At 39.0% G+C, this 12,503-nt stretch overlaps 1 protein-coding gene across 1 annotated transcript in view; it reads right to left on the reverse strand.

Moving 5' to 3' along the window:
- KHDRBS3 (KH domain containing, RNA binding, signal transduction associated 3) overlaps positions 1 to 12,503 on the reverse strand; it is a 64,970-nt gene that overhangs the window by 43,090 nt on the left and 9,377 nt on the right. The window contains exons 2-3 of the mRNA XM_008943303.1: positions 10,494 to 10,610; positions 4,039 to 4,185 (exon numbers count right to left, since the gene is read on the reverse strand). Coding sequence (XP_008941551.1) covers positions 4,039 to 4,185; positions 10,494 to 10,610 — 264 coding nt within the window. The remainder of the gene's footprint in view (positions 1 to 4,038; positions 4,186 to 10,493; positions 10,611 to 12,503) is intronic.

Consider the following 12,503-nt stretch of genomic DNA (forward strand, 5'->3'; position numbering starts at 1 on the left):
GCTTCCTAGAAAAATACCTTTGCTCATTTGACATTGATTTCATTTCCTAGCAGAGACACACTTAAGTTACCACTGCATGTGTTGGGTCCTTTTTCTCCCCAATCCTTTCATTTCCCTGTAGCACATTACTAGACATACCAGCAGCCTTAGGCATAGACAAGGGCTCCACTGCACAAAGGCACAGGAGATATGGTCCTTATCTCACACACCAGAGGCAGCAGGAGGACAAAGTGAAGAGGCAGTACAAGGAAGTGCCAGTACAAGTGCACATCACCACAATAAGGGATGGTGTTAATCCATTCGACTCTGAAATGATTCTTCAATTAAAAGTAACAGATGCTCAAAGTATGAATGCCCACTGCTGGAAAACAGCACGTTTAGAGGGAGGAGGCAAGCTCTTCTTCACCTGTGAGAGTAACATGGAAACTTTTCTGACTGCAACCCTGTCCTGTACAGTTTAGGCAGAGGCAACACTTGAACTTCAGTCCAATACTGCTGATGAATTCAAGTGAACAGAGGGAGGCTCATCTTATGAATATTACCCATCCTGACTTTGATTAGTCTTCTCTGAACATGTAAGATGTTTTCTTCTGCAGGAATGATTAAGTCATCAAGACTTATGCATGAGATTTTCCCCCTAGATGGAATTACTTACATGACCCAAGTGAGCAATATTCTTCCAGATTTTTGTGATTTTCAACCAGCCCTGATCAACAGACTGGCAACAGCTCTCCTTGGGATTATCTGTAACTTAAGAATTTATTCTAAGTTATTCCAAATATTGGTAACAACATTAAATAGAATGCAAAACTGCATATGGTTTTGCATGGATCTGTCCTAAAAAAATGCCCAGGCAGATCTTTATCCTGGCAGTAAGTAATAGTTATCAGCCACCTTCATACACACACACCTTGAAGAAAAGTGTGTGAGTTTTCCAAGTCCAATAGCTGTTCCAAATGCCATTACACACTATTTCATCACCTCATCTCACAAACTGAATATGCAGGAGGTAAGGTAGACTACAGGGAAAGCCTATAAGTTCTGTTCATGTAAAAACTGCTACAGATTTCTACACTTTGCTTTAAAGACAAGGAAAACCTGGGTAACCAACAGCAAAGCATAACTATAATGCTGTAGCTGTCAGATAATTTACTACTACTCAAAAATTAAGCAAAGGCTAAAAAAAAATCCTGTTTACCAAAACTGCAGTAATCATGGTATAGTACAGGACCTGAGAGGAGGTAAGGGTGGAAGTACTTGGCATTTTGTCTTAACTGACAGCAGAATTCTGGGATAAATTAGTAAAGAGCACAACACCTATCAATCTAACAGACTGCTAATCAGAGGGTCTGGACAGAACAAAGATGGACTAATTAAAAGGAGAAAATACAATCATAAAATCACTATGATTCTGTATTATATACTATATACTTGAATATCCAGAAGCTAGAATTCTACCTGCACACAACAGGTGAGAATCAAGGCAATATTATAAGCACAGCCAAAAAAAAAAACACAACTCAAATCAAGGTTGTGTCTTGGTTTGGGTTCCACAAGCACTTTAAAGAGAAATACACCACTGCAGCTACTTGAGGCTGAGCTTCAATGCAAAGCTGCTTGTTGGTGGATCTAAAAAAGAAAATCTGAGAAGAGAAGCCACAACATTCTTTCTATAGTCAGCTACTACAAGGATGTTTTGTATCCTACATTCTGGCACCAATTGTGATTGTATACTCAGGCCTGATCTGCAAACTGAACAATGATCATGCTCATAAATTAGGCTTGACATCTGAAGTTGTGGGAACGCATAATTAGCTTACACTGCAAGAAAAACACAAATTAAGATCATGTTATATATTGATAGCAGGACTTCTCTTGAAATAAAGCTAGTTATTTTCTAAGAAAGCCACCACAGACCTTAGATAAAAAAATCAAGTTGTATTTTGCAGCAGTTCAAATGCTAGTTCTGGAGAGGACAAAGCTTATTGCTTCCTGGAGTGGCTGCTGTAAGGGGGGGGTGAAGGGGCAGGCAGAAGAGATTAAAGCATTTAAAACCATACTGATAAGATTACATTTGAAAAGCCAAAGGGAAATTAAGCCAGCGTTGGCATGATCCCATAGTTCAGAGAAGATTATGTAGCATCAGTTCAGCTCAATACAATAAAGATGCAATGACCAAAAATTGAGACTGAAATGTACAACCAATGAAGGGGATTGCTCATTACCAGTCTGTAATTCTATTGGCTTAACAGCAGTAGAGCAATGGATAGGTTTTGATAAGCTTACTTCATTTATTATGACATTAGGTGAATTAAGCTCAATGAAGAAAAATAAGATCTCTGATGAAGGGGGCAGGGGATTAGCTATATCCTTACTTCCAGTGCCTGTAAAAATCACTTATCAAATTGAGCATATTGCCATCTAAAAAGAAAGCAGCTCTTTGCTCAAGAATAGCCAAGAATTTAATTCTCCCTTATCTCTTCACACAATGAAGTCATAAATCATGTAAATACAGTAACCTTCAACATTATGACAGTCCACCATTCCTACAACTATTCTGTTGAGTATCCCTTGCCTAATCAATTAGTAAGTTTGAACATTAGTGTAGTTATTTGCCTTTTTTTCACATACATCCAGGCAAAAGCCATTTTAGAACCTGCAGACAAAGTTTCACATGATGCTTGCTTCTTCATAACAAGAGAATGTGATGCTCAGGACAGTTATTTGGTTTTGAACTACCATAATGTGCATTCACAATAGCATATTTCACACCAGGACATATTCCTAAATCAATCTCTTGATGACTGCTACCTATGCCTTGGTACATGTCATGGAGTGGTATTGGGGCCTATGAACCATCTTTCATTCAGACAAAAACATGCCAAAAGAAACACTCAAAGAGAACATAACCCACTCCAGACACTTGAAGACTTAGTTTCATAGATCTTGACTAGGTTTAGTACCAACTAAAATCCAAAAAATACCTGTGTCACTGTCAGGTCATCAGCACCAGCTGCTTCATCCTGGAGTACAGCTGGAAGTTCACTCCCAAGAGGCTGTAGTGGCCACACAAGCATCCCCAACTGGTCCTGGATACAGCTACACTGACTACACCCTCAAACGTTTCTGTGCTGCTGTCACTCAGATACTTAAAGTTTCCTTGCCTACATCTCCCATGAATCACTAAAAATACAAATAAACAGAACACAATGGACCTTTTCAATGCCTTGCTTTCTACATTCATTCATTTGATAATCAATAATAGAAGAATGTTCACTGAAGAGCTAATAGTTTGGAAATCCACTGTAACACCACCTCAAGTGCTCCAGCAACTTGAGGGCTTGGATTGTTCCAAGAAGTTTAATATCATGAAACAATCAAGGTTGTTCCTTACATGAGAAGCAAATAAAGGAGTCCATAGAAAGACACTAGAAACCCTTCAACACCATTGTCTATACATATCCTAAACCTGGAGTAAAATTATACTGAAATTGTATGGATATCTTACATGGGATACATCACAAGTTAAAGTACACACCAGAAGACAAGTATAACCCATGTATCACTGAATTTGTGGAAAAAAATTTATTCTCAGCACTGAACACTAAAACAAAATTATGAATAGAAGTAATCCTACTAATTAAAACTTATTTCTTCTTGGTGAAGCAGAACCCTGTGCTGATGCTTCAAGTGAACCAAGAACACCAACAAGCCCCACCTTAAGCAAATCAGCTTTTTTCCCCCCCATATTTTAGACTTTTTTCAATTACTTGTGAACTTAATTACTTTGCACATGACTAGTTAAGCAAGAGTAAGTTCTTTTACTATAGGTCATATCCTGAGATGAGACTGTATGTAGGCAGGTATGCATACATCCATTAACCACCTGTACCAAAAGTATCTGTAAGCATCACCCCATCTTCACAGGTGAAGGAATTTACACAACATGACTTTACCAGTATCATACAGTAAGAATGTTATGGACCAAAGTTGTCACTCAAGACTAAAAATTCTTATAAAAAAACTAAAGATACTAACAGGGATGAGGAACTTCTTGATTTCTTCCAATGCATGTCCCATTCTGGCATATGCCTCTGCTGGTGGAGCAAATACTTCAATTAGAACATGCAGGTCATCATTTAGGTGGAAGTACTTTGCCTCTCCACTTTTTCTCAACTCTTCCTCCTAGGAGATAAGAAAAATGTTGGGTTATTTCCACCTTCTTATTTTAAATATATTACAGTGCAAGTGTTAAATTTGCTTCAGAGGCATCTGTACATACTGTTCACCCATGTCCAGGTGGTAACACCTCAACTAAAATTACATACTTTTCCTTACACACTTAAAACCAATCTTGTTGCTAAAATATGAGAATACCATTTATAAGAAAACTTACACTATAGTGACTTGTAACAGAAAAAAGGACCCATCAGCTTCTGCTCACATACAGGAGCTGGAACACAAGGAAGGCTGTTCCCACAGGTGTTCCCAAATGTACCACATTCATGGAGAAGACATGGAGAAACATAAGTAAACTTCAAGTCTCTTTTCTCAAGAAAAGGTTTGATCTAATGCTCCACAAGAACAAGATTTTACCACTATTTCCATTTTAGTATTGTTGCACTGCTCAGATATTTCTTATTTTCTATTCTCATGGAGATTTTTACCCCATGAGCACATCCTTCACAAATCTGGGCTACTTGGACATGAGATTAACAGCATGGCAGAAGGGAGAAGGACATTAGAGAAAGAGTTCAGTGGCTATTTCAGAATAGAGTTTCTTTTATTCTGCTTCACTCAACACTTCAATATAACAGAGCAAACATGATTTCAATGTAGTGGAGCAGAGCTCAGTTGTCAAATACTTGCATTCACATGCAAAACGTTCACAGACCTAGAGGAGACCATTTCTTAGTCTCACAGACTCCCTGCCTCCCATGTGGAGCTGACAGATGCATTCTGAGACTAAACCATTGTTAAAAATCATTTAATTGCATTACCAGATAACATAACAAATTCTTAGCAGTTCTGCTGTCAAAATACAGAAGCCCTAAGAATTTTCTTCTGCTGTTTATTATTTAGCAAGCACCAGGTAAGTACTTTATCCTTTGGATTACTAAAATTATAGTTTTGATAGTTGAAATTTCTACACATACACCCCTTAGTTATGGGTTCAGGTTTATAAGCAGCAATCTGTTTCTGCTTCTAATAACTTTTGTCATTATGCTTTGTAACTGACTACAGGATATTTTAAAAAAATCAACAGAATCTAGGTAGCTGTTAGAGCATCCACAGCAAGTATATTAGAGGCTAAAATCAGTAGGATTAGACTGTCAGCAAAATCATTATCTTGTCAATAAAAGTAACAGATTTCTGAAGCAGGAAATAAAATTAATATGAACATTACAGCTCTTGAATATTAGTTTTAGGAGGCACTGTTTCTCACTTCAGTGCTTACTTTAATCACAGTTATTCAAGACATAAGAACTGTCATCTAGCACGGAAAGCTAGATGTTTTCAGAGTTCCTCATGTACTTTAGTTTTTAGTATATACACCCTATGAAGGAGTCCCTGTCCCTTTTTTAAAGGGGAAAAAGAACAACTGTGCAGTTAGATGCTCAAAGATGTCTGCATTATCAATTTGCCTGGTAATAGCAATAAGCAATAGAGAAGTCACAATATCATGTGCAGTGCCTGGTGAAAGAGGATTTCAATCAGCAATTTTAAAAACACAAGTAGGAAATCTCAGTGCAGGTGGTTCTAGAATCATTCCCATAAGCAAGCTTTTACAGTAACTTTATCCTTTCTTCTTCGCTTCACTTGCAAAGTTCACTTGTGATTTTTTTCTTCACTTCTGTAACATGAGTTGGCAAAACACTTCTCTCCATAGCTTTTAACAGCACACAAATGAGAATGAGCTCATTCACTGGCCTCTATCTCCTAGCCTTGGGCACACATTACAGCATTACAGAGTTTTTTATTCCTCTTGATGACTGAAACAAAAGCCACAGGTCATTCCCATCCCTGTCTCCCTCACTGACAGTATTTTTAAACCTCACAAAATCCTCTGCCTTCCATTCCTTGTCAATGTATACATTGGCCAGGCTTGCCCAGTGCATGTGGCTGCTGCTTGGCTGCCCAAAACAGCAAATGTTCATTTTCCTCTACTGCAACAGAGGTTTGAGAGCTGCTGAAAGGATGAAAGCAAACCACATGTGGAACAAGGGTGCTAAAAGACACCAAGGTCAGCACTTCCTTTTTTAGAAAAAAATAAGTTGTATTTTACATCTTCTCACACAATCTATCATACCAAATGGTTCATGATTTGGACAACCTGATTTAACTTCATGTTTTCTGTGCAGACACACCCCTGCAGTATTGTACTCTGGGAGCCTTAGGAGAAAGCTTGCCCTGTTTGCTTTGTACCTTGTGCTCTTGTATTTCATCCCCTCACGGTCCAGAATACAGCACAACACTAGCACAGCTCATGGCAGTGTGCCTGCTATGATAGTGAATATATTTTGCCCTATATTCTGTTGTACCTATAGAGCCTTTTGCTTTTCATCCTACTTGTCAAGCCATCAAGAAACTGCTTTAAAATAGAACTTGAGTTGTAGTATTTATCAAAATATGCTCCTAGTACTGTCCATTTTCATCCTCACGACATCACCTTTGATTTAGATTCTAAGTTTCTTTAGGTACTACCTGATATTTATTTTTAATGTTACCTTAAATTTGGCTTCTGTCAGATTTTATAAACCATTCAGAACACTCAAGTTATTGAAAAGCCTGTACCAGTTTTGAACTATTGGTAACACATGAATAGCCGATTGGGGTAGAAGGCTTTAAGTTTTCTTCAGATATAGAATATAAAAGCAATGTTGCCATGGAATACAGAAAGTCTGAAATGAGTCAGTTTACTTTTTCACTCCTCTATATACACAGGAAAGCCTGACTAGTCTAGCAGAAGGTATCAGCACTGAGCAGCAAAAAGTGATGAAATGACAGCACAGCTTGAAAAAACATGTTAGTTGAAGAGAATTACTGAATTTGGATATTCTATATCACAAGTAGGTACATGAAATGGTCCTCCAGATGTTGACAAGAGATGAAAATAGAAGCCTAGACTGATTCTATAGACCTAAGTTTAAGTAGTAGTAAGCAAAGATACAGGAAAGACTTTTCCAAATATACTCCTAAAGACAGTTTTCTTATTAGGAAGCAAACTGGACATTCTAAAAAGGCAATTACAAGTCAGAGCTAGAGAAATACTGAGACCCAAAATGGATTTAAAGTCAAACTGGTTTATCTGCATCTATTATCCTGGTTCATCTAAATTGTTCCCTGGAGAACTTGTAAGAGATAATGGTGATCTTCACTACATTTTCCCAATCCTTCACATAACTTGAAGTTCTCTTCAAGTTAAAAAAGTAAGAGTAATTAAGCATTTAGAAATTTTTCCTAGAGAAGGCTATGTAGCTAACTGCCACTTTATCTCAGGAAAGAGGTAAGAATCATTATTCATTTTAAGCTGGTAATTTAGTACTCATACTAACAAATGTTTAGAAATGTGACTGATGCAGAGCCTCTGACATCGTGGCTCATCCAGAACCTGTGATCACCATCAAAAAGTACCTGAATATGAGCCAGCAGTATGCCCAGGTGGCCAAGAAGGGCAACAGCCTCTTGGCTTGTATCAGAAACAGTGTGGCCAGCAGGACTAGGAAAGTGATCTTCCCCCTGCACTCAGCACTGGTGAGGCTGCAGCTTGAATACTGGGTTCAGCTTTGGGCTCCTCAGTACAGGAAGGACCTTGAGATGCTGGAGCAGGTCCAAAGAAGGGCAAGGAAACTAGTGAAGGTCTGGAGCACAAGTCCTATGAGGAATGGCTGACAGAATTGGGGTGGTTTAGTCTGGAGAAAAGGAGGCTCAGAGGAAACCTCCTTGCTCTCTACAGCTACTCAAATGGAGGCTGTTGCAAACACAGGTCAGCTTCTTCTCCCAAGTGATAGGACAAGAGGAAACAGCTTCAAGTTGTGCCAGGGAAGGTTGGATATTAGGAAATTTCTTCACTGAAAGGGTTATCAAGCACTGGATCAGGCTACCCAGAGAAGTGGTGGAGTCACCATCCCTGGAGATACTTAGAAGGTGTGTAGAAATGAGGCTTAGGGACATGGCTTAGTGGTGGACTTGGCTGTACTAGGTTAACAGCTGGACACTATGTAAAGGTCTTTTCCAGCCTGTATGATGCTATGATTCTAATATCAACATAAAATATGAGTTACTTGCCAGTGAAATAAGTTATCAGTGAAACAATTACATAGAAAGTCTACATCAAACTAGAGAAAAATCTGAGGTTCTCTAGTTTGGTTAAATTCTCTACATGCAGTTTGCAGCTTGCTGAGCTTTGTTCCCAAAGAACTAGGGATGAATGCAACCTGGTTTAGGTTACTAGGTGGTAGGATCCCTTTGTAGCACCAGTACTTACACATCCTGTTGGTTCAACTCGGTACTGGAAACAGTCTCCTTAATTTGGTCTGCTTTAGTTCTGAATGATACTCAGTGAAGCATTATTCCAAATTGTACATAGAAACTAATCCAGCTCTATTAATGCAGAGTATTCAACTGGCTCCTCTCTGCTGTCACTTTTAAAAACACAACCAGACCCACAGTGACAGGAATCTTGCTGTTTCTGAACTCAAAGATGAGCTGTGCTGAAGTTTCTGCAAACAGCTCACTAAACTAACCACCTTGTTAGCCACACAGTTTTTAAAAAAAAAAAAGTTACTTAAGCAGTTTTGGCTAGCACCTCAATCAAGAAAAAGTCAAATAAATTTTAACAATTACTTCATTACCAAAATTAGCCACACAGTTTTTTTAAAAAAAAAAATTACTTAAGCAGTTTTGGCTAGCATCTCAATCAAGAAAGTCAAATAAAAATTTTAACAATTACTTCATTACCAAAGGAAACGAGAGAATGATTCAAATAGAAACCTTTAAGACCCTTTTCCCAGGAATCTAAGACTCAAGTTAGGATCTCAACTTCTCAGCATAAGCTCCTACTTTTACTAAAACAAGCTTTTTGCTTTTTATACTTCCTACTCCATGCCAATGTATTTTGATATGGAAACCTGTAATGTAGCAACAGAATAATGTTAGTTTGACACATTCCAGGAGAACTGACAAAGTTTACCATGTGTCATTTAAAGCAATTTGGAGACTTATTTTGTCATTCTGGGATAGAGCAAGTTTAGTTTATATTCTTTCCTGGTTGAACTGTCATATTCCCTAATGTTACTATAAATGTAGTTTTTCATAACTGGGAAACATTTAAAGTCTCATTACCTGTATTATGTATCACATAACTCCCATTCAAACAAATCCCTCATCTTCAAACCTTTATTATAGGAGAATGAATTTGTATAAACCTAAGTTATAATGATGCAAATTATATTTAATAAAAATACTTTCAGGAAGGAATTGAAGAGTGAGCTCTTAAGTGCAGAGAACACTTTATGGGCTCTGACCAGGTTCTTAAGATAAATCACAACTTTTATTTGGCTGATGGAAAACGTGCTAACAAATAAAGTTTAGGAAATTCAGTAGCCAGCCCTATAAGTCACTCTTCCATATGCATATGATTATCAGTCTTTATATATCCCACAATATTTTTAAGTTTCAGATTCCATAACCACAGAAGGATTTTACTGGAGGTCTGTAAAACAGAGGATGCTACAGGCCACAGATATGTTCAATGTTTTAATCTGTACCATTAGGAATGCTTCAATTAAAAAAATGCAGCTTCCCAGACAGGTGACATCTCACTGGTGTACACCTTCCTGCTACAAATTTAGCCAGAGATCTGTTTCAGTGGAGAGTGAAAATGATGAGTACAAGCACCTATGAAGCTAAAGGTTCCTATTCTGCTGTCTGCTCTGGCTCTTGTGATGATACACCCACTATAACCAAATACTTCCTACAGAAGCAATTGCAATTTGTCAACTGCTTTAGCTGCATAAGCCATCTTCAGAGCTGTGACATTTCTGGTTTTGTGTTATCTCCTTTCAACTGCTTATCTCTGTCTAGAAATGCTATTAAATGTTACCAAATTTAAATGTCATAATTTTATGTGAAAATGTTTGTTTGGATCAATCTGGAGGTCAGGTTCCTTTAAAATTGAGACCACTGCCACATTCACTTGGGCATTACTCATAAGCTGTACAAGACCTACCTAGGACATGCCACTGCTAGCATGCCCCACTTACACCTCCAAGCACCAGAGTCTGAGGGGCCCATGTACAACTCCTCACAGCCTCTAAACACTCGGTGAGAACAGTCTCCTCAGACAACAGACTCCATCTGAACCCGACCAATACAAGGCTCTCCTACACCTTTTGTTTGCTTCTATTTTTATCATGGCATCTGTTCACCTCAAGTTTTAGCTAAGTTACAAATTCAGCATCAAACACTCCACTAACATACTTGTGTCTTACCTTTGTCTTGTCCCTCATAGAACCTTTTCCCAAAATAGACATTTTTGTCAGTGTTTCTTCCTGTAAACGCTTTAGAGAATTGCCACGTGGACCCAAAAGTTTTCCCACAAAGTTGAACTGTAAGAGAACAAAAAACATTACGCTCATTGGATTTTTAAGCATAAATGAACAAGTAAAATAGAATATTTTGCTGAAACAGCTTTCTGCTCCAGGTGCAAACAAGTATTAGATCATAAATTACACAGTCATTAAGCACAACAACATAGGCCTGTTAACAGCCCATCTTTGGCTCCACCAGGTGTTAACAAAAACATAGAAGTATCTGAACTCAAAGAAATTAGGCAGTATAAAGGGAACTTTGTGTTTATCCCATTCACCACAGAACAGATGTGCTCAAACTGCAATTCAGTTTTTCAACAATTGTTACCAGGTACATAACCATAAAAACAAAGCTGCCAGCAATCTCAGATACAATACCAATCAAAGCTCTGAAGAAAAATCTTAATTGCCTTATCCTCCCTTGAAGATTTATGAAGTAACACATACAACATACCCTACAGCAAAACACAGGAACAAGCAAGGAATTAAATCTAGAGACTATAAGCATATAAATATCCAGTCCCAAATCAGAATCAGCCCTTAGGATCTTCTCAACTGCCACTCAACCTGATTATCACTAAAGTTTACCAAAGCCAGTTGGGGTTCATGGCATTACATCACAAAGGTAACTAGGGAGAAGAAAGTTGTGACAAAGACAGGAAAACCCAACCATTTCCATTCACAGAAAACACCAGAACATATCTAGCACTCTTGCAGCCCAAAAGGTGCTTCAGAGGCACAGTAGGCTGAAGACATGTATAAAAAATACCTTTGTAACAAAACAAAGCAATGGGAGAACTGTATTTTTCTATCAAGGACACAAAATTGGATTTAAGAGTCAGAAGTTGTGAAAGTTCTCAGGAGCTCCATAGAATATATCCACAGCCACACATCCCAGGAGAAAAGCTGTGTACATTCAGCAGGTCACTTCTGTACATCACTGCACTATACTTTGGAAGACGTGTAAAATTTGAAGGATAGTTACAGAGAAGACTTGAGAATTCATTTAATGTATGCCAAGTATGCAATCCAAATATTTTAACTGGGGGAAAAAATAACAAGAAAGTTCATGAACATACAGTAGACTTGAAAGTTGGTATGGAATACTGTAAACACTCCCTGACATCAGTCATTTATTCCTGTATTGGATTTATACAGCAAGGTTGTGGTAGGAGGCTGCAGGGGTGGCTTCTGTGAGAAGATACCAGAAGCTTGTTGCAGAAAGGCAGCTCCATGACAGATCCACCACCGCCCAAACCCTAACCCATCACTGGCAGCACTTACGTGATAACATATTTAAGAAAGGTTAAAAGCACTCCAAAACTGAGACAAGTGATAACATGTGAGAGAAACAGCCCTGCAGACACTAAGGTCAGTGATGGGGAAGGAAGAAGTGTTCCAGGTGCCAGAGCAGAGATTCCCTTACAACCTGTGTTGAAGGCCATGTGACACCGGTTGTCCTCCTGCAGCCCACGGAGGACCACAGTGGAGCAGACATCCACCCTGCTACCCATGGAGGACCCCACACCAGAGCAGGTGGATGTGCCCTGAAGGAAACGGCAGCCTATCGAGTCCATGCTGGAGCAGGCTCCTGGCAGGAGCTGTAGCTTGCAGAGAGGAGCCCATGCAGGTGCCGATTTTCTGGCAGGACCTGTGACCCCATGGAGGACCCACACTGGAACAGTCTGTTCCACAGGGTACAGTCCTTCAGGAAGGGACCCACACTGGAGAACTTGAACTGCAGCCTGTGACAATGGCCCACACTGGAGCAGCTTGTGAACAACTGTACCCTCCAGGAGGAAACCCAGGCTGGAACAGAGGAAAAGCATGAGGAGAAAGGAGCAGCATAGACAAAGTGCTACAAGATGACCACAATCCCCACTCCCTAGCTCCCATCCTGCTTAGGGAAAG

Source organism: Merops nubicus, unplaced genomic scaffold (genome assembly GCF_000691845.1).
Source record: "Merops nubicus isolate BGI_N331 unplaced genomic scaffold, ASM69184v1 scaffold1167, whole genome shotgun sequence".
In the NCBI taxonomy this organism is placed as follows: domain Eukaryota; kingdom Metazoa; phylum Chordata; class Aves; order Coraciiformes; family Meropidae; genus Merops; species Merops nubicus.